This window comes from Manis pentadactyla, chromosome 5 (assembly GCF_030020395.1).
Source record: "Manis pentadactyla isolate mManPen7 chromosome 5, mManPen7.hap1, whole genome shotgun sequence".
In the NCBI taxonomy this organism is placed as follows: Eukaryota; Metazoa; Chordata; class Mammalia; order Pholidota; family Manidae; genus Manis; species Manis pentadactyla.
This window is the reverse complement of record NC_080023.1, coordinates 123,161,846-123,189,740: the sequence shown is the minus strand read 5'-3', so window position 1 is coordinate 123,189,740 and position 27,895 is coordinate 123,161,846. Positions and strand designations below refer to the sequence as shown.

Genomic DNA, 27,895 nt, shown 5'->3' with positions numbered 1-27,895 from the left:
GTGGTGGCCTGCACAGAATCTCAGCACCTGGTCAGGCTGCTTCCTCCCCAGAGGAGCAGTCATGGTTTCCACGGAAATGTCTCAATCCTGGGCTCAGCACTTCCACTGGTGATACAGCCATCTACCCTCAGAGCACACTTCAGTTCTTAAACAAACCGGAAATGTGTTCTTTAAAAGGTATGTTTGTACAATCCATTTCAAGAAAAACAAAATACTTTTATTTTTAAAAGTTGAACAAGTGACTCCACATAACCTTCAGAGTGGAAAGAGCTTCTGCAAGCATTTGTGCAAAGGGAGGGGGAAAAGTTAGAAGTGCCTCAGTTTCTTGGCAACATTGAGGTCCAGGTATTCATCCAGGAAGCTGTTTGCAATCCCCAGGGCACCTAGGACTGTCAACAAGGCCAAAATCCCCCAGGCTCAACCGGAAACCCATGATCCTGCAGGGCAGACATGAGAGAGAGAGAGGTTAACCGGCTACGGTGATGAAGCTCATTGTTGACACTGCCCAGAACGCCCAGGTTTTTGTCATTTGAATATTTTGATTCTCCACCCAAATTAGAGGGGATGCTGAGCCACATAGGTTAATTGGCTCCTTTGGACATTCAAAGGATTATCAATGCTGGGCAAGATTATTTCCTTGGTAAGTTTTTGGAGATAGTGCAAAATTTCTACAAGGAATTTAAGAAGTGTGGTGGCCAGAGAGTGCACATGCTGTGCACACTGTATTCTTCATACTGGCATTTTCTCACCTCACAGCTAATTGCATACGGCCTGGTAAGATTTGACATCAGGCAACATGGACCGCTTTGCAATCACTACCACAGGCTGTTAATACTCCCAGGAACAGGAAACTAATTCAGACTCCACCCTGCTCCTTTTTGCCTAACCACCCAATTCTTGAATTCTTACCTCTTTTTAGCTGCTTCTGAATATCCCCAGAAATACTGGTGACGGGCATATATGTACACCAGACCCAGACAAGTAGCAAACACTATAGAGAGAAAATACACGATACAGAATATGATGGCACTCTCTCTCCTAAAAGGTGGTGTGAAAACTTAAGGAAGTACTCATGAAATGTACATCTGACAGAAAACTTGTGCCCAAAATATATAGAGAAGCCGGACAATTCAATAAGCAACAAGAAAAAGAAAACAGCTTAATTTTTAAATGGGCAAAATATTTGGACAATTCACATATGAAGAGAAACAGATGCACCAATAAGCAGATAAATTTTTTTCAACATTGCTCAACCTCATTCAATATCAACAAGCAGCAACTTGAACCCACTATAGGATAATACCCACCAGAATGGTTAAACCTTAAAAAAACTGACCTTACAAAATGTTGGTGCTATTGGAATCCTCAGAACATTACTGACAGGAATGCAAAATAGTACAGCGACCTTGGGAAAAAGTCTGGTTGTTCCTTATAAAACCAAACGTACTTTTTGGCTCAGCAATTCCCTTCCTACATATTTACCCAAGAAGAGGAAAGTACACATCCATAAAAAGACTTGTACAGAATGTTCACTGCAGCTTAATTCGTAACAGCCAAAAACGGGAAACAGTCCAGAAATCTATCAACAAAAAAATGTCAAAACAGACTGCAATGATCACACTGTGGAATACCACTCAGCAATGAAAAGAAGCGGGTCCTTGCAACAACATGAACATCTCAGAAACCTTGCGCTGAATGGATGAAGCATTACACACAAGGAAATACTGTATGATTCCAATTATGTAAAGTCCTAGAAGGGGCAAAACTAAACTGTGATGACAAAAATCAGATCAGTGTTTGCCTTTAGAAGGGGTTAATTGGGAGGAGCACAAGAAAACTTTCTGCCTCTCCATCTTGACAGGGAGCTGGGTCACACAAACGCACACATTTGTCAAAACTCATCAGATGGTACACATAAGATTTGTGCATTTCACTAGATATAAATTTTACCTAAAAGAAGTGTAAAATGTGGTGTGCTGTTCTGCCATCCTGTCCAAGGAGAAATATCACTATCTTCCCAACGTTAGGAACCCTCTTTCCTCCTCAGCACCTCAGCACCTCATTGATGCAAACTAGGACTGTCAACATACCAGGTATTAGTCCAAGGATTGGGGTTAGCAGTGAAATAGATACAAGCTCTCTGCCTTTATAGTTTATCAGCAGAGATAATAAAGAAAAGCGAGAAGAAAATGACAGACTTTAAGGTGCAGGGAAGGCAATGAAGAGGGATGAGACACGGAGGCTGGAGGAGGAGCATCTTTCTGAGGGGATGACATTTGCTTGGGGGCCTGAAGGATAAGAACAAGGGGGCCAAACCAAAAGAGGAGGCGTGAGGTAGGGCCACCTGGCACCTGAGGAAGTGGGGAGATTCTGAGGATGCTGCAGTTTTGAAACTCCATATCTAATGAACTTTTCCCATGAGGCCCATGAGAACTGTTCAGGGCAGTTAACAGGCAACTTAACTTTGGATGAGAAAGGACAAGAAGAAAATTACAAGAAGATACCTAAGAAATCCTTTCCTGACAGGCAGACAGCCTCATTCAGCCCATTACAGTGAAATCCAAAGGGTCAAATGGCAGACACTGAGTCCAATTACCAAATGCACTTTGCTTATTAGTCATTAATGTGGTCTTACCTGACAAGGAACAACCTCCTTCATTCATGCCCTTAAGGGACAAAAATGCGAGTTGGAATAAAGAAGTCTTTCTCTCAAGGGCATTTTATCTGAAGTTCCTCGATTGACAATAAAAATTACAAGGAGAGGGTGATGAGGTTGGAAGTAGTTGCATGTGGCTTTATTTAAATCTGAGCAATCAAGTATCAGACACAAATGAGGCAATGAAAGTTATTGGAAAGTAAAACTGATTTAATTTCTCCAAAAAAGGGAGCAGGGTGATGCTGGTTTGACCCCCTGTTAAAGGGACAGGCAGGGGTTGGGTAAAGATACCCCAGTTCCACAGAAAGCAGATATTACTCAAGCTGCTACATACAGGAACACTACATCCCTGGGAACTCTCAGGAAAGGTACATGGGTTGCTGGGACAAATAACTATAGACACTGCTCTGTACTTGAAAGCTACTTTTCTCCTACAATGGTGAATGTTAAGTTAGACAAATCACTTAACCTCTCTGTACTTGTGTTTCCTCATCTGTAAAACAGGAATTAATTATAGCACCTACCCCACAGGAAGGTGCTTAACCCTAAAAAACCTGCACATGAGATAATAAGTGCATACACCTTAAAAACAGTACCTATACATAATGAGTGCCCAATAAATAATAAATACTAGCTATAGTAATTAGGGTGAACTGTTAACTCTGTTCTTTTCCTGAAGAGAAACTAGAATTCAAGTATCAGATTTGAAGACGAGATCATGTTGCTTTCATCCCGGAGCACCCAGCATATAGTTTGTTCCAAAGTGGTTTTTAAAAAAAAAAACTTACTGAATTAAGTTGGGAAGAAGCCAGAGTTACCCTCTCTGCAGCACAGTGATCTTTGAGGCACATAGACCATGCTTATTTTGTTTAAAATAATTTTCAGGATCAATAGCTAAATGTTTGCGTGACTGCTCCTTAATTGTTCTAAAAACTGTAGTCATCATTAGAACAGAATTGACTGCATTTTTAGATTACCTTGATTGAAATACCATCCAGCCATCCACAATGTAATCATGAATATGGGATAAAACTCCACACAGTTCTGTCTGCAGGAAAAAATTAAAGACCTGGGTTATTTTATGAGAAAACTATACACCAAAGCATTGAGTTTTCTTGTAGAGGCAAATGTCCAATCTCTTCTTATAAAAAGAATGTAAGAATTACTTTAAAAACTTAAATGTCCTTACATGTCAAATGAGTCTATCAAGATGGGACCCAAACATTGTTTAAAGCTCAGAGCAGGGCCAAGAGTCATTTTCCTACGTGTAACTTGCCAGTAACAGAAATGAATCATAGAGCTCTTTTCCAAAAGACAGGCTTTGATATGGTCCCAATTCTAAGCCTAAGATAAGCCTCTTATCTAAAGACACAGAAAATAATTCATATTAACTGGATTTCTTCCCCCAAATTCCCTCACATCCACCGCTTTCCACTTGAGTTATTCAACACATTAAAAAATAATCATAAGTAATTTCCCCAAAATCTTCTGATATAAATACATGAGCATATTTCATTCCCATTTTACAGAGGAAATAACTAAGGCCTAAGCACCCGAGCTGACTGATACTTCACAGATAATCAAAGGTAGATTGTGTCATCTCCAGATTCCAAAGCTCTGTCCTAATGTAAAGTCAAACTGCCTCTATTCATAGAAGACTAGTGTGGAAAATTTGTTACTTTTTTAAGCAAAAAAGAATATTTCTCTGTGAACTATAATTAATTCATCTGTACCCAGCAAAGGGAAAAATATTAATTATATTCATCCTCCTTCCTGTGCTACACCCCCAGGTGATCTTGGTTGGGTTGACTGTACTCTTTGCTGACAACATCACAACCAGAAAGAACTTTAATGTAGTTTGTGATGAGGCCTTGAGTTGAGCCTGGTGGAAGCATCACAGCACATAGGACTACAAAGGATTCCACATTCTTCCTGAAATCAGCCTTAAAGCTTGAGTACTTAAGGTTATGAGGCAATTGACCCCAAAATAGTTGATAGTGACTGTTGAAGGCCTGAGTCTTTTAGCCCAGGTCACCATGAGTGATTTTTTTTTTCTTAATGAAAACAAAAGTGTTTTGTTTTGTGTTTGTGGCCAAGATGGTGACACAGGAGGCTCCTGAACATTCCTCCTGCCACACACACACCAGTGTACAGCCACACACAGAGCAATTCCTTCTGAAAGAAATTCAGGCACTAGCTGAGTGAGTCCTACACACTGTGGCAATGAGAAAATACCCACACTAATGTGGGCAGGGAAGGTAGAGACACTGTCTCCACAAACGCACCCCCAGCACAAGCACCATTCAGTCAAGAGGGAATCCTCAACAACCAGTTTCTCCCTGAGGACCATACATCTAGCACCCCAATATTTAATACTTCCACCTTAAAGCTGGGACTCCCAAACACCCAGCTCTCAGAGCCCAAATGGCTTGTATCTACCAGATCCACAGGATTTGGGGGAGGACTTCAGCAGGGCAGTGGCACCCCCTCCCCTTAAATTGATTGCCAGCAGGAGCTGTACCCCTGTGCACATCCTCTGGGGCTCCAGGAAGTAACCAAGAAGATAAGGGAAGGGGGTGCTGAGGGCCTGGGTGAGCAGGGGTGGTTACAAGCCTTTGAGATTCAGGCAAGGATGTGAATGTAACTTGCACTTGTGCTCCTGGAGGGCAAAGCATGAAGAATTTGACACTGTATCTCTTTACTACCCCCTTTTCCCAAGAAATAAGCTCCTTTATTCCCTATAAGCAGTTGGTCACTGTTGGTCTTACCCTGACCTTATGACCCTGATATGCTCATTGTACTCTTCTCCTGGTCTCTCTTTTGCTAACCTGCCTTAAGCCCTGATCCCTGTAACATGAGGCTTTGTCCATTTGTTTCTATCATCTTTCAGAGACTGCAAATAATTCTCTGATGACCCGTCCTGGGGCCCTGCTGTTTGCTGATTGTCTTCTCTGCTGCTGCATGCTGAGAGTACCAGGTATAGCTTGGCCTTGAAATACCTTGAATCCCATTCTACCTGCTCATTATAACCTCCTCCACCCTCTCCAGCATGTGACCATGTCTTTTGCCACCACAGTTAAGTGGTCCATGTTTGGATGTGTCCCAGGATAGCTTGATATTAATAGTAAGTTGTCAATAAACACTGTTTGACTCAAGGGGGCCAAACTCTGAATATTCGTTCTTAACAATTCCATCACTGACTAATAAGTTACATTGACATGAAAATCAAAACAAAAATAATTAGTGGTCTCTTTTGGACATGAAGGCAAATGGACCCGGTCTTGTTACACAGGGGATCCTCAAGAAAAAATCTCTAAATGGGACAGAAAACAGCTGGTAGCAGCTGTGTCAATTTCACTTTGCATGGTAACAGAAGGTGTAGTTGATTATGACTATGGATAGACTGTCCCCTTTCCTGTATGTCCACACCAAGGGAAAACGAGTCTCCTCATTCCCTGGTTAGAGTCATCTGCACAATAATCTTGTGCTCTTCACATATTTCAGTTTCCCATAAAAAGTTTTAGGGAAAACTTCTCCTTTGTTATAGGCAGATGTTACCATGGGTCTTAAATTCTATCCCAGGACAATAACAGAAAGAGTCTTTGCTGGAAGGACAGTAGGGTGACTATGGGATAAATGGCAAAATTTCCATAATTTCCTACCTGGTCTTAGTTCATTTACATATCAATAGGTGTTTATCATTGCAGCCTGGGGTGGTGGTACAGGGGCAAGGGGTGGAGAGGTAACAGCCATTCTCTCCTCCCCTCCGTTCCTGGTACATAATCCGTCTGGCATCTGCCAGTCACCAAGAACCCGCCAATGCAGTTCCTCCCGGAAGGGGCGGGGAAGAAAGAGGAGAGCGCGCTAAGGCAGCATAGCTTGAGGAGCGGCTGGAGGAGACAGACTGAGAAGGACCTAGCAAGCTGTGAGCAATAAAAATGGTTTCTCCCAACCTACCCTTTCCCTCAACTTACTTAGGTTTCATCAGTTTCATAGGGAATTTGTCCCGGGCTGGGAACACCCTACCCCCTAGAGCTACATCGACCAACCATCCTGGTTAGACCTGGACTTGAGAAGGTTTTCAGAACATGAGATTTTCAGTTTTAAATCAGAACAGTCCCAGCTAAATTGTGCTGGTGTGCCTGGAACTGAGGGGTTTCCTGGGACACAGAGTGCTAAAACTAGGACAGTCCCAGGCAAGCTGGAAAGAGTTGGTCACCCTAAAGGATGGTCTGATGGAGCCCACGGAAACTGAGTAGTTCAATCTGCTGAAACCCCTCATGGTCCACCCCCATCTCCAAGGGAGCTGGGCTGTGGTGCTCAAGACATGTGACCCACCTGGATCTGAAGGCTGGCAGCAGTGAGGCTAGTCCAAGAGCTGAGTACTGTTTTGGGCCCTGTGTCAGTCACTAAGTGTACTGCAAAGTGCACCTCATTTTGGAAAAAAAGGAATCAAATTTTGGCCTGGCAGCCCTAAATCTGGCAGTTCCTAAAACACTAGTCTCAAAATTTTTTTGATTGCATAACCCTAATGGTTGAAAAACTCCATGAAAATACACACACGTCCTACTGAAGCATAGAAAGTTAGCTGACAAGGACAGTGTGGAGTCAGTGCTGACAGGAACCGCCCAGTTAGGGACTTCATTCCCAGCTTCCTGGGATTTGGGTGGGCTACCTTCTTGCCAATGGAAGTGAGTGAAAGTGAAATCTGTCACTTCTAAACTAAATGGCTAAGTAGCTCGGATGCCAATCTCCCTTTCCCCATGCACTGGGGGAGTGGAGGGGACTCTGAGGACCTAGATGGGGACACAGCCCTTAGATGCACGGAGCCTAGGCCTCTAAATAATCATGTGGAAGGCCACCCAGCCAGGAACACCCTTATGGGACCCAGCGTGAGCAAGACAGAAACTTCCATTGTGTTAAAAGACTGGGAATTTGGGGCTGATCATTAGCACAGACAATACAATCGACTGGGAAAGAATATCATACACATTACAAAACACACACAAAATAGAAATTTAAGGATGAGATTTTAAGAATAAGTATAAACAGAAGCTCCAATATTCTCCTCACCCCCACAGCAGATCATTCATGTGACCCTCACTATGTACACATTACTTGGCAGCCCCATGAGCTTAAACACTTTCAAAGATGTCTGCTATTTGATAGATAGATTTCTAAGGACTATACAACAGGAAACTTTGCTCATAACAATCTTGTTCATAGAAAAGCTAAGCCATTTGCCAAAGGGGAAAATCTAACCACCCATAGAACATTTCTAATGTTTCAAAAATAAAAAACAGCCCAGGCAACTTAGAGGAGATTTTGTAGGAAGTTTTTGTCTGCTCCTTTTCCTTTCTCCTTCATTTTGGTGACCCATTCTGAAGCAGCAGGCTGCACACAGCCATGAGCTGCTTGCCTGTTAACAGATGGCCCGGTCTTGGTCTGCTGGAGTTGACCCTGAGAAGGCTTTGGATCATTACACTGTCTGGGGGTAAGGGCAACAGGTTAACATGCTCAGAAAAGGCTTGAGGATGAAAGGTTGCTGGAATTCATCTTTTTGTATGTATTCATAACCATCTAATTTGCTCCTTGTCAAGTAATCCTTGTGCGGGAACACCAGAGGGAGCTGGTGGCAGGAGGGCACCAATCTCATGAGCACTTCCCTGGTCCTGCTCCTAAGGAATAGGATCAGCAGATGAGGGAGTGAGGTTTCCGGCTCATCCAAATTCTGGCTGCCTCTTGCCCCTCACTATGTGAGAATCACCTAGCTTGTGTAATAGAAGCTGTTTGGTCGTGGCACAGCTGAATGTCAGTGTCCCTCCAGAATTCATATGTTGAAGTCTTAACCCTCAGTGTGGCTGAACTGGGAATAAGGAAATAATTGAAGTAGTGAGGTCAGAAGTATGGGGCCCTGATCCCATAGGGTTGGTGTCCATGTAAGAAGAAACAACAGGGAGCTCCTCCAGCAGACAAACTGTGTCCCCACCCCATACACGCATAACCAAGGAAAGGCCTTGTGGGGACATAGCAAGCCCAGAGAGCTCTCAACAGAGATTCAATCAGCTAGAACCTTGATCTTAGATTTGCAACCTCCAGAACTGTGAGAAAACAAATGTCCGTTGCTTAAGCCACACAGTCTGCAATGTTTTGTCAAAGCAGCCCAAGCTGACTAGCACAGGTGGTTTGTGAATGAGGATACCAGAATTTGAAGAACTCATCATGTAGTCATTCTCTCATCTTGGAGATCCCCAGCGCTTTATAACTTAATGGATAAATACATCTTGTGCTTTCAGCTAATGTCTAAGATAGGTACACTTGTAATAAAAATGGACATGCATTTACTCTCTTTAACTTTTGTATACTCACTAAAAAAGTAGGTGAGCCACATTACTGTAATCCTGGTGTTGAAGAATATTCAAAAAATTATTATTATTGTAAATTTTTCTTTTCTCTGTAGTTTTTAGATAGACATTAAGGTCACCAGTTTTAATTTCTAAATTTCAGAATTAGAATACTAAATGACTATGAAAAGTTAGTGAAACTGCTAAAAAAAATTAATAAAATTGCAGAACTACAGTAAGGTATGAAGAGGTTAATCTTTCTAAAGGATACTCAGATTCCCGGTTGGGTACTCATGCCTTATGACAGGTTAGCTCTGGCAGAGGAACTGAAGGACTGAGCATTAAGCAAACAGGGGTGCATTAACAGGGACTAAGCAAGAAGCAATTTTCCTGACAAAACCATTGTTGGACTACTACATACATTTCTAGGCTCCAGTGTTAGAAATAAGATGAAAAATTTTAGTCTAAAGATAACAACCAAATTTTTTTAATGATTGAAAAAGAAAGCTAAAGAGTTAGTACTACCTAGCCTCAAAATACAGAATGTGGTCCTCAAGTGTATGAAAGAGTGAGGCCAACAGCTGTTCTTCTCTTCCACTGAAGATAGAATCAGAGGAAATGTATTTAAATTGCAACAAGATCAATTGATCATTTGGATGTACTTTTCAGATTTATAAAGGTCTTTAATCTAAAAGGATCAGGCACTCAAATTAGATAGAATTTTCTGAACTTAGCAATAACATGAAGGAATAGCTCTTGGTGAAATTATGGTTACTATTTTCACAAATTAAAAAAATGTCATGGGGGGGCTGTGCAACACAGTGAAGACAAGTAGTGATTCTACAGTATCTTACTACGCTGATGGACAGTGACTGTAATGGGGTGGGGGGGTGCTTGGTGAAGGGGGGAGCCTAGTAAACGTAATGTTCTTCAACAAAACAAAAACAAAAACAAATGTATTCTGGCAAAAGACTGCAAAACTCTAGAGATAGTCATATTTGCTTGGCAAATGAATATCCAACCTGAGGCAACCCTCAAACAAGGAACAGGTACCTCAGTGGTGGTGAGAGGGACCTTGCAGTGATTGCTATGCAATGTTAAGTTCCACTTAAAGAAAGAATTAGCCACAACATTGGGCTTCTTGGCTATACTTAGGGCAAAACAGCCAGAGAAAAGGGTAGGGGGAAAGGAGGCATTTCTGTCATAGCTAAGCCCATAAGGCTTTCAAGGGAGGCTGCAGGGACTCAATGCTTTGATCTAGGAGAGCCAGAAAAGAAAGTGCTTCCCTCTCAGGAATTTGCAGAGCTCAAGAGAGCCTATCCTTCAAGACAAGAGGTAGCCAGCTAGGCTTTGGAATGATCTGGTTATCCCAGAGATCTAGCCCTATCTACCTCAGAGAAGGTCGGAACAGCTTCACTAGCAATGAATCTAATCTGATTTGGCCAGATTTACCCTAAACCTTAGAATCTAAGGCAAGAACTGGGTTAATACTGCAGAATATCTAAGAAAAACTGCATGGAAGGAAGTAGGCCATTCCCATTCATCCTTCAGAGAGACCACTACTCCTGTGCCCTTACAGGCATTTAAAAACAGCTCCAAATTGCCCCCCTGCCTCAATTATTGGCTATTTATTTTGTAACCCCTCTCTGTTCTGCTGTGATTAATCAAACAGAGAAATTGGGCTTGTATTCTTACTTTATAAACAGTAACTTAAGAGACATATTTGGAAATGATATCCAGCTTTATTCCTAAAACAAGAGTAGTCCAGATATAAGAGGAGGGAGAAAGAGAGCAATAACTTGGAAGAAGTTCAAAGTTGTGGAAACTCTGCAAATGAATGTAGAACCAGAAGTAATGCAAGGGTTTAGCCTCCTGGAAGCCCAGTATTTCCCAAGAGCAAGTTCTCGGATCATGAAAGACAAAGTAGGGAGATGTGGAATTTCCTTTTGATGATTTTTATAAGTAGTAGCTTCTCCCAAACTTCAAGTAGTAATACATCACTGTCAAAAATTTAGCCTCTCCCTATACCACTTACTATTTTTCTATAAATCAACTATTCTTTTTACTTAAACAAATTATGGAAAATGAAATTTTATATCACTACCATAAGTGCAAAAAGAGTATTGCTTTCTAAATAAAGGATAAGTATAGAAATCAATCCCATGAAAACAGAACAAAATAAAATGCCACATTCTCATTAGATGCTATTGACTGCTGAAGGCTCAGAGCATGAGGCCCTTTCTCTGTGGAATGGGGAGAATTGAGAGGCAATGGGAGGTTTACTGTCTAGAGAAACTGAACCACAGAATGTCTGTGGGGCTCCAGGAACAATTAAGGGTGGGGGTAAAATTCTGTACTGAAAACAGCAAACCTACTTACTGCAGGTGAAAGAATCTTCTTTCCTTTACCCACCACCCTCTCAGACAATAGAAATCAGGCTTATCGTACCATCCTCTTCCCTCACCCCTCACTTCCCTCCGTCACCCCTTATGCCCTCCACCCCGCAGGAAGTTTCAGGGTTTTCTCTAGAGAAGCTATATCGTTCCAGGAAGATCAACTACAGATGCTGACATTTGGGACCCACAGAAGAAAGCTGCCTTCTGATCAATCACCCTTAGTGAAGCTGCCCACTCAGTAAGGTCAGCCCATGCACACAGAGTTTCCACTTCACTCTCTAAGGCCTCTTTCTTAAATTTGCACAGAGAGTCAATCAAGAAATCACCTGATATTTGAGTAAAGCCTTAATCTCTCTACTCAGATCTCTTTGCTCTGCCCTTGTCTTCTTTCCCTCTGAGGCTGAAGGGCTCGAGGTTCAGTCTTTGGTCCTCTTTCTCCCTTACCTATACCCACTCCCTTAAAGATTGCATCTAGTCTCATGGCTTTAATGAGACTCATCCTCAGCGACTCCTGAATTAATATTTCCAGTTCAGATCTCTCTGCTAAATGCTGATTAGAATATCCAGCTGCCTACTCTCTACCTCCACTTGGATGTGTAAACAACAATGTATTAGCCAGTTTATGATGCAATAACAAACAATCTGAGTAGTTTAGTAGACATGCTCTACCTCCACTTGGATGTGTAAACAACAGTGTATTAGCCAGTTTATAATGCAATAACAAACAATCTGAATAGTTTAGTAGACATGATGCTTAAACCCTCTCCTTAGCTGTAGCATAAGTCACTTCTCAGACACATGTCAAAATGGAAAGTCCTGGTCTTCCCCCACAACTGCTCCTCCTGTATCCTTCTCTGTCTCAGTTAATCACAAATCTGTCCTTCAGGATGCTCAGGCCAAAAATCTGAATTGTTTTTAACTCTTCTCACACTCTATATTTATTATGTCAAGAAATTCTATCAGCTTTACCCTCTAAATAAATCTAGAATCTGACCAGTTCTTATCATATCTACTGCTATTTCCTGGTTCAAGTCACCATTCTCTCACCTGGATTTTCACAGTAGCCTCCTAACTGAATTTTCTGCTCCTACCAATGCCTTCATGGACTATTCTCAGCAAAACACAGTGACCTTTTCAAAAGGTCATGTTTTCATAAAATCATGTTACTCTTCTACTTAAAACCTTATAACAATTCTCCATTTCACTCCAAGTAAAAGCCAAAGCCCTTATTATGGCCTTCAAGGCCCTACATGATCATCCATTACCTTTTCGACTTTACCTCCTGTCACCTTCTGTTGGCTCCTCTCAGCCACACTGACTCCCTTGCTAATCCACCAAGCACATTCCTGGTGCCTTTGCACTAGCTATTCGCTCTGCCTCAGGAACATTTTCTGTACACATTCACATGGCTAACTCCTTCACCTACTTTAAGCTTTGCTCAAGTGCCACCTTCTCAGTGGGACCTACACCAATCACCCTATTTTTAATCACAACCCACCCCAACTCAACCCACAACAACACACCCCTACTCCCTTATAATGCTTTCCTTTTTCTTTATTTCTTAATACCACTCTCTTACATAATATATTAGTTTCTTATAATATTATCTGCTTACTTATTTTCTGTCTTCCTTGGCTGTAAGTTGAACTTCAAGAGAGCAAGAATCTTTGTCTGATTCACTGATGTATCCCAAGCTACTGCAGTGCCTAGTATATAGAAGTGGTCAATAAATATTTAATGAGAAAATAATAATAATAATAAAAAGGCAAAGGCCAAAATAGACAAGTAAGAAGGAACTTGGAAGAAACAAAGATAACCCAGTAATATTTTTTTTTAATCATTAAAATCCTCAGGTGTAAGAGAATAAATTGCATCCATGCAACAAAAAAGGCATGATTGAACAACACCTAAAGAACAAACAGAGAATAGAAGTTAGTACTTAGGAATTGAAATTTATATCTGAAATTTGTTTGAATCAGTAAAAAATTAGAAGTAAAAAAAGATTAAAAAGTAAAGATAAAAGAAAGCTAGATGAACAGTCCAGGAGGTCAATATATAATTAATCCACATTTTAAGAATGAAAGAATAGAGAAAAATGAAAAAGAAATTAGGGGAAAAAATAATATTAAAAAAAATATTCTAGAACAGAAGGACATGATTTTCCAGGCTGTGAATAAGCCTCCTCTAGGGTTCAGCATAGTGAAGACAAATGCCTCTGAGCAAGCATACCACCATCACATCTCAGGACACTGGGACAAGGGAAAAGTCCTAAAGTGTCCACAGTTTCCAAACAAAGGATCAGGAATTATAATAACACAAAACAGCTCAACAACATTAGTGGAAACTAGAAAAGAATAGAGGAATAATTTCAAAATTCTCAGTGTAAGGATTTTTAACACAGAAATATATGCCTAACCAAGTCATCAATCAAGTGTGAGGCAGAATAAAGGCATATTCAGAACTGTAAAATCTCAAAATTTGATCTGCCATTCCCCCTCTCTCAGGAAGTTTCTGCAGGATGTGTTCCACCAAAATGAGAGAGAAAACTAACAAATAGGAAAATAAAAGATATGAGAAACAGGTGACCCAAATCAGGAAAGTATAAGCAAAATTCCTAGGATGATGACAGGAAGTACCAGGGTAACAGCTGTGTAACAGGCCTAAGCAAAACCTACAGAATGGGGCAGAAATATGGAAGACTCAGCAGGGATTGTCTAAGAAAGAAATAAATGGTTTTACTAGATTATTTAATGTATTTGAATGTACTGATAGGAAATTTTCAGTTCTGTTGAAGATTTGGGGATGAAACTGGGCAAACAAACAAAGAAGCAATCATTAACCCCAGGTAAAACCAAAAATTGCCCAAGAAGGAAGTGAAGTCATAGTATACTATTTGACTTAGCTTTGAGCATTATTTATTTAATTATAATAATATAAACATTGTCTGTTGATTTAACTCAACAAAATGATATAATTTTACTGGAAGAAGGAGGTAAGGAAAAGAGGAAGTAGAGGAACATAAAATTCTTTCTTCCATAAAAGAAAGTCAAATGATAATGCCTACATTTGTGAATCAATAAATAACAGTGAAGGCAGAGTGTTTAGAAATATGGAAGTAAATGCCAAAAATGGTAGTAAAAAGGGTAACAATGGTTGTCTCTGGAGATGAATTGGCAATAAGGAGAGTTATTTGTTTCTATAAGGCTTTTAATCTCATTGTGTTTTCAGACCACATACATGAAATACTCTGAGAAAAATAAATATTGTAATTTGGAGTGTGGGACCTACTGGCTCCAAAGAGATACTTTCCATTTGATGTAACCATAAAGCCTCAAAGACAATTTAAATAGAAATGACTTTCTCATCATGTGGTTCAACGTTACTTAAAGTTATATTTTGGGCATAAAGTCTTAGTTAAGTAAGAGTAATAAACTCTAGAGAGCTGCTATACAACAGCTCTAGAGAGCTGTTGAGCTCTAGTCAACAATGTGTTACACACTTTAAACTTTTAAGAGGGTAGATCTCATGTTACATGTGATTAACAAAATAAAAAAAATTTTTAATTGTGTCTGTGCACCTCTTAAAATTATCCATCTACTACCAGTTGTATTCATCCCATACTTTCAAGCCTAGTGAATAGTCTGTGCAATCCTCCTTGGAGCAAATAGAAGGACAAGAGACCAGTTTTGTCAGCCCAAAGATCATGACTTGCCCAAAGTGATTCAAAATACAACAAAAAGCCTGACAGGTCCAATCATCATTAAATAAATCAAATCCCATAGTTTAAAATTTTTTCATGAGGGAACTATCAAGTCCAGATAATTTTACAATCAAATTCTAATAACTTCAGGAACACACTCATCCAATCTTATTAAAATTCTCTGAGAAAATAATTCTCTAACTCATTCTGTTCAACATTACTTAAAGTTATATTTTAGGCAAAAGCCGTAGTTACAAGTAAGAGTAGTAATCTCTAGAGAGCTTCTTTATAGCATTGTACCTCTAGTACAATGTATTATACACTTTAAACTTTTAAATCAAGTATAATCTTGGTATCAAAACAAGACAAGGATCACACAAGAAAGGAAAATTATAGGCCATCCTCATTCATGAACATAGATAAAAAATCACAAAGTGTTAAGAAAAGAACCAAGTAATGTATAAGTGGTAATATGTGCAACTGCTTTTAAAAGTGCTTACTTTGGGCAATGTAATATAAAGAAAGCCCTAGTATGTTGAGGCAGGCAAATTCATGGTGGAACAATATGTGTGAATCTGAAAAGGCCCAGAGAATAAGATAATCAAAAACACTACAAATATAACATTTGAATTGAAAGCTTTCTCATTCTTATAGATTTCTGATTAGGTGAAATGGTTCATGGGCAGAGGATAATACTGAGCCACCTCTGCTTTGAAGTGGAGAATAATAAATATGGAAAACATAGAAAATGGATAGCACAACTGATCCAACTTGAGGCTCTTGAACTCTCAGGGGGCTTGAAGGGGCTCTTTGACCAAATTGCCATAGTTAGAAATGTACAGCAGTCCCTCCTAAGATCCCAACCTTTTTTGCCAAGTGTACCCTCTGAATTTGTAATACAGGTAGGTAGAGACTCCCTGCACTGGATACTTCAAATTTCTAGGATTATGAGAAAGGTCTTGGCCATAAAAAGTGGTTTGTTATAACAGAATATCTTCTCTACACATATTTGCCCTAATCAGAATTGTACATATATGACAGGCCTCAATTCCTAAAGTGTGGAAGAAGCATTACTTACTGTGCCCGAAATATTCTATCAAACTCTGGTGATCCAGAAACTGCTGGGGGTGTAACTTTGTATTTTAATCTTGCCTTTCCTACCTGCAAAGCAAAATAACCTGCAAGTAAAGAGGAATTGACATTAAAAATGTGGCACATCATTATTCATTAATAAAATGTAAATTTAGGCCATGATTAGAACCTACTACATACCTATTAAAATGTCTAAAATTGAATAGACAGATCATACTAATTAAAAAAGACAGGTGATGATATCAAAGCAACTGGAACTCATACACTGCTGGTGGGAATGTAACATGGTACAACCACTTCAGAAAGCCATGTGGAGGAGCTTTTTTTAGATATACATAGACCATATGATTCAGTCATATCCTTCCAAAGTATTTTCCCAAGAGAAATGAAACCATATGGCCATACAAAAATGTGTACACAAATGTTCCAGCAGCTTTATTTGTAATAGCTAAAATTAGGGACAAGTCTGTGATGGTTAATTGTATATGTCAGCTAGGCTAGACCACACTGACACCAGTCTAGATGTTTCTGGGAAAGTATTTTTTATGTGATAACATTATATCAGTAGACTTTGAGTAAAGCAGATTACCCTCCTTAATGTAGGTGGGCCTCATCCAATCAGTTGAAAGCTTTAAGAGAAAAGACTGATGTTCCCCGAAAACAAAGGAAGGAATTCTGCCTTCAGACTCAAGACTGTGACATCAGATGTTGCTGGAACACATTGCCAGCCAGCCAGCCCATCCTGCAAATTTCAGATCAGCCAGTCCCCACAATTGTGTGAACCAGTTTCTTAAAATAAATCTGTGTGTGTGCATGTGTGTGTGTGTGTCTTTGTGTGTATTCTATTGGTTCTGTTTCTCTGGAGAACCTAACACAAATTCTATCAAAAAGCGAGTGGATAAACAAATTGTGGGATATGTGATATATCCATACAATAGGATACTACTTGACAGTAAAAAGCAATAAACTACTGATACACAAGACAGCATTGATGAATCTCAAATAATTACACTGAATGAAAGAAGAACAGAAAAAAGTATTACTGTATAACTTCATTTACATAAAATTCTCAGAAATGCAAATGAATCTACAATGACATAAAACAGATCAGTGTTTGCCTGCAGATAGGGAGGGCCAGGAGGAGAGGTTGCGAGAAAACTTCAGGGAAATGATGGTTCCTGTCTGACTCAGTTTCCCTATTATAAAATGACTAGGACTTCTGTTTGTTTGCTGTATGGAAGATGCATTAAATTATCAAACCCCGAGACCCAGGACCACCTGCATCTGATGATTAGTTCTGTGAACCTCTTTCCTATTCAGACTCACACTTCATCCCCTTTTAGTGGTTGTCATTACCTGTCCTTATCTCCCTCTTTTTTTTTCCAGGTTTCAAAAGGCCTATTATTATTTTTCTTTTTTCTTTCTTTTTTTTTTTGAGAGGTCATCTCTCATATTTATTGATCAAATGGCTGTTAACAACAATAAAATTCTGTATAGGGGACTCAATGCACAATCATTAATCAATCCCAAGCCTAATTCTCAACAGTCTCCAATCTTCTGAAGCATAATGAACAAGTTCTTAAATGGTGAACAAGTTCTTACATAGTGAATAAGTTCTTACATGGTGAACAGTGCAAGGGCAGTCATCACAGAAACTTTTGGTTTTGATCACACATCATGAACTATAAACAATCAGGTCAGATATGATTATTCGTTTGATTTTTATACTTGATTTATATGTGAATCCCACATTTCTCCCTTATTATTATTATTATTTTAAATAAAATGCTGAAGTGGTAGGTAGATGCAAGATAAAGGTAGAAAACATAATTTAGTGCTGTAAGAGGGCAAATGTAGATGATCAGGTCTGTGCCTATAGACTAAGTATTAATCCAAGCTAGACAAGGGCAATAAAACATCCACAGATGCAGAAGATTTCTCTCAAAACAAGGGGGGGTGAGGTTCTAAGCCTCACCTCTGTTGATCCCCAATTTCTCACCTGATGGCCCCCCTGCGACTGTGCCTGTCTTAGGTTGTTCCTCCCTTAAGGAATCTTACCCATCTCTGGCTAACCAGTCATCTTCCGGAGCCATACAAGGAAATGTAAAGTTGGTAAGTGAGAGAGAAGCAATATTGTTTGAAAAGGTTAGCTTTTTATTTCTTTGCAGATTTATGCCCTGTGGCTTCTATGCCCAGCATTTGTCTTGAGGTATCTTTACCACTTGGAAGAATTATGATACTCAGTAATTTTCAATATGAGGCATGAATTATACTAAAGGGTTGTAATTAGGAAGGAAGAAGAAAAGCTATATAAGTAGTAGATGGAAGAAAACATGGGAAGATTGATTATTTATTTGACATATCTTCTTGTAGAGTAACATAAGCATGTATAGGTTTTAAACTACTAATTAAATTGCGTACACACATTAACATAATAGGAATGCAGCTACATAAGAAAAGCAGACCTACAATTACCAGCCATATCCAGTGAAACCAAGAAAACCAGTTAGGTACCCTAGGCATTTGTGAAAACTTATCAATGATATGATGGATATTGTCTAACTGAATTTGAATAGTTTGAGAAAAATCAGAGCAATTAAAACAACACATTCCTGGGAACTGTTCACATCCCATGTGTTCTTTTAACAGTAGATGGTCTATAGTCGCACAATTTTGGAGCACTGCAACTTGCACTTCTCCTAATTCTTGGTTGAGTTCTGACAGTATAGATCCAGTCAAATTTGTTGTTTCACTGTATGCACAGGCCAGCTTAGATATCTCTTTCTTCATTCCAATGGCAAGTCCAGGAACCGGTGGGATGAATGCAGCTACAACTGCAACAGCGCCAGGATCTTTGTTGAAGTTTTTTGATGATCATCTTCTGGAATGACTCTTCCAGAGAATGTTGATGTTGGAAGTTCTTCTTCATATCATATCTTAATTCGTTTTCTGGGTAGCCAAATTAGGCTTTGATCCTCTGTATAAACACAAACAAACCCTTTGCCCACACTTTGATATGAACTTTATACCATTGTGAAGAACCTATTGGAGATCACCACACTGATGGAAAAGTTCCTACTGCTTTCTTTTCTTTTTAAGAGAAAGGAACATTATCAGAAAAATGTAATTCCATAGCTGATCATCTGACACTCTTTAAAAGATCAAAATTAAGGATATGTAAAGCATGCAATAATTGTTGATTTGCAGTTAGTTTTATCCTATCAGGGAGTAATCCCCTTTTCTTTCTCTTTTTTTTTGTAATCATTAATCTACAATTACATGAAGATTATTATGTTTACTAGGCTCTCCCCTATACCAGGTCCCCCCCACAAACCCCATTTACAGTCACTGTCCATCAGCATAGCAAAATGTTGTAGAATCACTACTTGTCTTCTCTGTGTTGCACAACCCTCCCCTTTCTCCAACCCCCCACATTATGCATGCTAATCGTAATTCCCCCTTTCTCTTTCCCTGCCCTTATCCCTCCCTTCCCACCAATCCTCCCCAGTCCCTTTCCCTTTGGTAACTGTTAGTCCATTGTTGGGTTCTGGGATTCTGATGGTGTTTTGTTCCTTCAGTTTTTCCTTTGTTCTTATACTCCACAGATGAGTGAAATCATTTGGTATTTCTCTTTTCTCCGCTTGACTTATTTTACTGAGCATAACACCCTCTAACTCCATCCATGTTGTTGCAAATGGTAGGATTTGTTTTCTTCTTATGGCTGAATAATATTCCATTGTGTATATGTACCACATCTTCTTTATCCATTCATCTACTGATGGACTCTTAGGTTGCTTCCGATTCTTGGCTATTGTAAATAGTGCTGTGATAAACATAGGGGGACATCTATCTTTTTCAAACTAGAGTGCTGCATTCTTAGGGTAAATTCCTAGGAGTGGAATTCCTGGGTCAAATGGTAAGTCTATTTTGAGCATTTGAGGAACCTCCATACTGCTTTCCACAATAGTTGAACTAATTTACATTCCCACCAGCAGTGTAGGAGGGTTCCCCTTTCTCCACAACCTCGCCAACATTTGTTGTTGTTTGTCTTTTGGATGGTAGCCAATGGTGTGAGGTGATATCTCATTGTGGTTTTAATTTGCATTTCTCTGATAATTAGCGATGTGGAGCATCTTTTCATGTGTCTGTTGGCCATCTGAATTTCCTTTGTGTTGTTGAATTTTGTCGAATGCTTTTTCAGCATCTATGGAGATGATCATGTGGTTTTTGTCCTTTTTGTTGATGTGGTGGATGATGTTGATGGATTTTCGAATGTTGTACCATTCTTGCATCCCTGGGATGAATCCCACTTCGTCATGGTGTATGATCCTTTTGATATATTTTTGAATTCGGTTTGCTAATATTTTTTTGAGTATTTTTGCATCTACATCCATCAGGGATATTGGTCTATAATTTTCATTCTTTGTTGGGGTCTTTGCCTGGTTTTGGTATTAGGGTGATGTTGGCTTCATAGAATGAGTTTGGGAGTATTCCCTCCTCTTCTATTTTTTGGAAAACTTTAAGGAGAATGGTTATTATGTCTTCTCTGTATGTCTGATAAAATTCCAAGGTAAATCTGTCTGGCCCTGGGGTTTTGTTCTTGGGTAGTTTTTTGATTACCGTTTCAATTTATTTGCTCGTAATTGGTTTGTTTAACTTTTGTGTTTCTTCCTTGGTCAGTCTTGGAAGGTTGTATTTTTATAGGAAGTTGTCCATCTCTTCTAGGTTTTCAAGCTTGTTAACATATAGGTTTTCATAGTAGTCGTTAATACTTCTTTACATTTCTGTGGAGTCTGTCGTGATTTTTCCATTCTCATTTCTGATTCTGTTGATGTGTGTTGATTCTCTTTTTCTCTTAATAAGTTTGGCTAGAGGCTTATCTATTTTGTTTTTTTTCTCAAAGAACCAGCTTTTGGTTTCATTGATTTTTTCTATTGTTTTATTCTTCTAAATTTTGTTTATTTCTTCTCTGATCTTTATTATGTCCCTCCTTCTGCTGACTTTAGGCCTCATTTGTTCTTCTTTTTCCAGTATTGATAATTGTGATGTTAGACTATTCATTTGGGATTGTTCTTTCTTCTTTAAGTGTGCCTGGATCGCTATATACTTTCCTCTTAAGACTGCTTTCGCTATGTCCCAGAGAAGTTGGGGCTTTGCATTGTTGTTGTCATTTGTTTCCATATATTCCTTGATCTCTATTTTAATTTGTTCGTTGATCCATTGATTATTTAGGAGCATGTTGTTAAGCCTCCATGTGTTTGTGAGCCTTTTTGTTTTCTTTGTAGAATTTATTTCTAGTTTTATACCTTTGTGGTCTGAAAAGTTGGTTGGCAGAATTTCAATCTTTTTGAATTTACTGAGGCTCTTTTTGTGAGCTAGTATGTGGTCTATTCTGGAGAATGTTCCATGTGCACTTGAGAAGAATGTGTATCCTGTTGCTTTTGGATGTAGAGTTCTATAGATGTCTATTAGGTCCATCTGTTCTAGTGTGTTGTTCAGTGCCTCCATGTCCTTACTTATTTTCTGCCCAGTGGATCTATCCTTTGGGGTGAGTGGCATGTCGAAGTCTCCTAAATTGAATGCATTGCATTCTATTTCCCCCTTTAGTTCTGTTAGTATTTGTTTCACATATGCTGGTGCTCCTGTGTTGGGTGCATATATATTTATAATGGTTATATCCTCTTTTTGGACTGAGCCCTTTATCATTATTTAATGTCCTTCTTTATCTCTTGTCACTTTCTTTGTTTTGAAGTCTATTTTGTCTGATACTAGTACTGCAACCCCTGCTTTCTTCTCTCTGTTGTTTGCCTGAAATATGTTTTTCCATCCCTTGACTTTTAGTCTGTGCATGTCTTTGGGTTTGAGGTGAGTTTCTTGTAAGCAGCATATAGATGGGTCTTGCTTTTTTATCCATTCTATTACTGTGTGTCCTTTGATTGTTGCATTCAGTCCATTTACATTTTCGGTGACTATTGAAAGATATGTACTTATTGCCATTGCAGGCTTTAGATTTGTGGTTACCAAAGGTTCAAGGTTAGCTTCTTTAGTATGTTACTGCCTAACTTAGCTCGCTTATTGAGCTGTTATATACACTGTCTGGAGATTCTTTTCTTCTCTCCCTTCTTATTCCTCCTCCTCCATTCTTTATATGTTGGTTGTTTTATTCTGTGCTCTTTCGTGTTTCCTTTAACTGCTTTTAGTGGGTAGTTGATTTTATTTTTTGCCTTTAGTTAGTATTTGGTTGGTCTGCTTTCTTTGTTGTGATTTTATTTTCTCTGGTGACATCTGTTTAGTCTTAGGAGTGCTCCCGTCTAGAACAGTCCCTCTAAAATACCCTGTATAGGTGGTTTGTGGGTGGCAAATTCCCTCAATTTTCACTTGTCTGGGAATTGTTTAATACCTCCTTCATATTTAAATGATAATTGTGCTGCATACAGTATCCTTGGTTCAAGGCCCTTCTGTTTCATTGCATTAAATATATCATGCCATTCTCTTCTGGCCTGTAAGGTTTCTGTTGAGAAGTCTGATGATAGCCTGATGGGTTTTCCTTTATAGGTGACCTTTTTCTCTCTAGCTGCCTTTAAGACTCTTTCCTTGTCCTTGATCTTTGCCCTTTTAATTATTATGTGTCTTGGTGTTGTACTTCTTGGGTCCTTTCTTTTGGGAGTTCTGTATATTTCCGTGGTCTGTTCAATTATTTCCTCCCCCAGTTTGGGGAAGTTTTCAGCAATTATTTCTTCAAAGACACTTTCTATCCCTTTTTCTCTCTCTTCTTCTTCTGGTACCCCTATAATACAGGTATTGTTCCTTTTGGATTGGTCACACAGTTCTCTTAATATTGTTTCATTCCTGGAGATCCTTTTATCTCTCTCTATGTCAGCTTCTATGCGTTCCTGTTCTCTGATTTCTATTCCATCAATGGCCTCTTGCATCTTATCCTTTCTGCTTATAAATCCTTCCAGAGTTTGTTTCACTTCTGTAATCTCCTTCTGGACATCTGTAATCTCCCTCTGGGCATCTGTAATCTCCCTCTGGACTTCATCCCTTATCTCTTGTATATTTCTCTGCATCTCCATCAGCATGTTTATGATTTTTATTTTGAATTCTTTTTCAGGAAGACTGGTTAGGTCTGTCTCCTTCTCAGGTGTTGTTTCTGTTATCTTGGTCTGCCTGAAATTTTGCCTTTTCATGGCGATAGAGATAGTTTGCAGAGCTGGCACGAGTGATGGCTGGAAGAACTTCCCATCTTGTTGGTTTGTGGCCTACCTCTCCTGAGAGAACAGCGACCTCTAGTGGCTTGTGCTGGGCACCTGCACACAGACGGGGCTTCTGATTCTTGCCCATCCGCTATGTAGTTTATTTCAGCTGTTGCTGTGGGCGTGGCCTGCCTTGGGCTGCTGCTCCGATATGGTGGAGCTGTGTTGGAGGGGGAAAGGCTGGGAGGCTATTTATCTCCATAAAGGGCCTCCATGCTCCCTGCTGCCCAGGAGGTTAGAGTGCCCTGATTCCCCCAGATTCCCTGCTGCTGGACTAAGTGTCCCAGGATGCTTCCGTCTGGCAGTGGGATCCCTGTCCCTTTAAGACTTCCAAAAAGCACTCGCTTTTCTTTGTCCCCAGGGCGACAGCTGTGGGGACCCATTCACAGGTCTTACTGTCCTGTTTCCCTAGTATCCAGGACCCCACACATGCACTGTGTCTGTGCTCTTGTGCGGATGGCTAGGGCTGGCTATTTAGCAGTCCTGGGCTCCCTCTCCCTCCCCACTCTGACTCCTCTCCTCCCACCCAGAGCTGGGGTGTGGGGCGCTCAGGTCCTGCAGGGCCAGGGCTTGTATCCTACCCCCTTTGCAGGGCGCTGGGTTCTCGCAGGTGTGGATGTGGTCTGGGTATTGTCCTGTGTCTTCTAGTCTCTCTTTTAGGAAGAGTTGTCTTTGTTGTATTTTCAAAAGTATATGTGGTTTTGGGAGGAGATTTCTGCTGCTCTACTCATGCCTGCCATCTTGGCTCCGCCCTCTCCTTATTTCCCTCTTTTTACCCCATAATTAACATCTGGGGTCTAGAATTTCCCTTCAAATTATTTCTTCCAGTTTCAGTTCCTTACAGGTTTTCTCCAACACTATTCTGGTCTAACTTATTTTAATACCTCAGTATCCATTCTCCCTTGCTACTGTTTTAAAAACAGTTTCCTTTTCCACACCAATCTTGTAGCTTCAGTCTCTCCTTGTGTTACAGTATGAGGGGTAATGTGTTTCCTCTTAAAACTTAATACTATCTCCCCTCATAAGGAGCAGGTAAATACTAAAGCAGGTTTGGTAAGGGCTTTCCCAGCAGACCTTCCTTCCCTTCCTTCCCCTCTGCTACTGTGGTTTAGGACAGAATGGCCGTAGCTGAATATCTATAGCATGGAAACACTTAGGACTGGAGTCTTTCCTATTCAAATGGTAGTCTCATCCCAGAAGACTGAGAGACTGGAGTAACGATAAGAAACACGTGTGATCAGGCACCAATTGTTTCCAATCATGGGCTAAAGCCTTTCAGGCAGCATAAATCTGGAGAGGCCAATGGCTCATGGGCCCTGTGGGAGCCAAAAAGGAGATCTGTCCATGGAGGGGAGAATTAGGACTTTGCTATTCTGGACTCTGCTGTTACCATTGCTTCTAACTTTCTCCACAGCCTTGGAGAAAAAAACTTGGTAAGGCTTCTTATTCCCTGTAAGCTGGAAACAGTGGAAGATGTGTGCTCCTAGATGTATACATTGGCAATGGTGCAAGAACCTAAATTTCAGGATGAAGCTGTGAATAAGCTAAAGCTTTGAAAGCACTGTCTTTCTGAGGCTATTGGGAGCACCTGGTCAGCACCTATTTGTAACAGCAGCAAATGTGAGGAAGGATCTCAAGAAAATGGCAGAGGTGATGGAATACTTCCCACCCTGCCTGCCCTCAGCCCCAGGAAGGAAGATTCAGATGGACTAGCTCCATCCCAAGCTTACAAGCACCTTCTGTTCTCTCAGGTCAGGGGCCTTAGAGAGCATGGCAAGCACTGGGGCAACAGGATGAGGGTGGAAACAGTATATCACTACTGTTCCTAGAGACCTTCGATTGTATTTCCTTCTGATGAGATGCTTAAAAACTACTTGGTGATACTCTCCTTTTGCTTTGCTTGTCTTTCCTCTCTCCCTTGCTTTCTCCAGGGGGCTGGCTATGTGTACCGGGGAGAGTGAGCTGAAGCCTCCCCATCAAGATGGCCCCCTCCACAGCTGGGCTTCTTCACCATGTGGTTACTTCTCAAGCCAGGAGAAGCTTCTCTCTGTGGGGAAGCAACCAGGAAAGGGAACTGACTGTGCTGAGCTCCAACCCTGGGCCAGGCCCCCAGTGGGCACTTCTCATCCAGTGTCCTGTTGAACTCTCTTGGGTAAAGACTGAAGGACAGAATGTGCTGGCCAGGGGCACCCAGCTGTTAAGTGGCTAGACTGGACAGACACCAGATACTCTCTCTTCCAAACCTGAGCTGTTTCTACCATGGCACATGGAGTGCCATCTCCATAAACACCAAACCTTGGCAGAAGCAGCAAATTCTGGCTCTTAATGCCAACTAGACAGTTGTGTCTTCTCTCTTTCTCTTCTACCCAATCAGCAAACATTTCCTGTCCACCACTGTTAAAGAAGAGACAACTGACCCAAAATGCAGTCTCCTGGGCTAAGCCCACATCACCAAACTAAGACTTAATACCTGCTTTACATACAGTGTCTAACTCTCCCAGGAGTGGAATCTTAAACCAGTCAGTCTGGAATTACCTGGTCAACACCAGTGACATGGCCCACCTGATGGACCCCTGCCTTCCCCTGAAGGAAGGCGACCTTGGCGCGAACCACCCACTCTGCAGTAACAGCTTTGTTCCTACTCGCTTCTGCCTGTAAAAGTCTTTCCCTTTGTATAGCCTTTTGGAACCCCTTTCTATCTGCTAGATGGGATGCTGCCTGATTCATGACTTGCTGGGTAAAGCCAATAAGATCTTTAAAATGTACTCATCAAATTTTGTTTTTTAATACTATCAACTGCCGTCAGCCCAGTTTCCTCTCCTCTCTGCCCACTCCCACCCACCGCATCTCCCAGTTGCAGTTCACACTGTCCCCTGCACCCACCAGCAGACAGAAGTGTTTCTGTGAGGATGACAGAGCCTCTGTCAGCCTGCAGGCATCTGTGGAGCTCCGCCCTGCTCTCTGGCATACTGGGTCTGGTGGTGCCTGCGTGTAGGTGGATGTGAACCACAGGGTGGGCACAGAGCATGCTTCAGATCTACTCATTGCTTTAGCTGGCAGTGAGCATCTTGCTGGACCCCAGAAAAGATTTGAATCAAACCACAAAATGTATGTCTTACGGTATAATACTATCATAAGTTCACAAAACAGACCTGCTAGACAAGACACCCCAAGTGTGCATGCAGGCCTGGCCTTTATCCCAAGCCGGGCTGCCTTCACACTTCCGGCTGCCTGTGTGCCATGAACAGCACACAGCTCTGCCCTGCTTCCTGCTAGAAGCACACTTGGTAAAATGATATGTTAGCTGGTAAGAAGCCTTGCTCACCGTGGTGGGAATCAGACACTTTTCCTCATTTAGCATGCTAAGTTGGCATTCAAATGTGACCCCTGTGGAGGAAAGCACTCTGTTTACCCAGGCAATTGGGGCATTGACTAATCCAAGTGGGAAGTTGCTTTAAAATTTAGAATTAATCACTTAATCTGAAGCTCATATTTCTGCAGATTTTTTTTAACCTGATAATCACAACTGCCACAGGCAGTTTATTTAAAAAACATTAATTAAAAGACCAAGTTTCAAGAAAACAGCCATGGTTTACAAGCAGGTACACTGTCACTTTTGGAACTCTCCTAATTAATATTTACAGCCCACTTCCCCCAGGTGAGTGCCCGGCCCATACTCGTTTGAACTGGGCTGTGGGTGGTAGCTACAGATGATGCCCCTGGACTCGGAGGGCTCACCATGTCCCCTTTGGAAGAACTAATCCCCGGAATGTTCCAGTTCTCCATCTGTCCCCAGGGAAGGAGACACTGTGCTCCTCAGTAGATGACTCTGCAGAGTGCCTGGGGCTACCTGGAAGCAAGTATGAACCCCAACCCCAGACCCCCCTCCCTCTTCCACATACACACACACACACACACACACTGTGGCGAACTCTTACTTTGCTGACAGGTGGAGAGGACAGAGACAGCAGCCAGCAAGATTGCATTCCCAGCCATCTTTCACAGAATGTTCAGGTTCACGGAACTGTTTGTTGAAATGGAGAGGAAGATAACAGAGGTATTTTCCACTTTGCAGTGCTGGCCTTCCTTATATGGTAAGCAAAGCAGGGGAAGGAAAAAAAAAAGGATTCAAGTAACTGAGTGACCTTTGCTCTGGAACAGGAATCAGGAAGGCAGGCGACCTGGGGCTGCCAGCAGCAGATCTTTATCTGGCTGGAGAGGTGCTTCCTGAACTTGGCCCTAAGCCTCTCTCATCGCCAGCCTGCAGCCGAGTCTTCGGCAGGCCTGATCCCAAAGCACCTGCAGTTGCCGCATCTTCTCAGCCCATTTGGAAACAATTCTCCTCCCTTCCTCCAGCCTCTGCACCCCTTGGATCCCCTCCTCAACTCCAAGGTCTTGCTGAGACCATTCTCACCTCTTGTGGGAAAAGTGAGGAGATGGAAGCATTTATG

The 27,895-nt window shown here is 40.9% G+C and overlaps 1 protein-coding gene across 1 annotated transcript; it reads right to left on the bottom strand.

Moving 5' to 3' along the window:
• Positions 1-195: 195 nt before the first annotated feature.
• Positions 196-27,603, bottom strand: MGST2 (microsomal glutathione S-transferase 2). Its single transcript, XM_036929982.2, is given in 6 exon segments — positions 196-411; positions 413-437; positions 910-991; positions 3,634-3,704; positions 16,175-16,274; positions 27,383-27,603. Coding segments are annotated over 6 exon segments (441 nt in total). The 5' UTR covers positions 27,441-27,603; the 3' UTR covers positions 196-306.
• Positions 27,604-27,895: the final 292 nt, after the last annotated feature.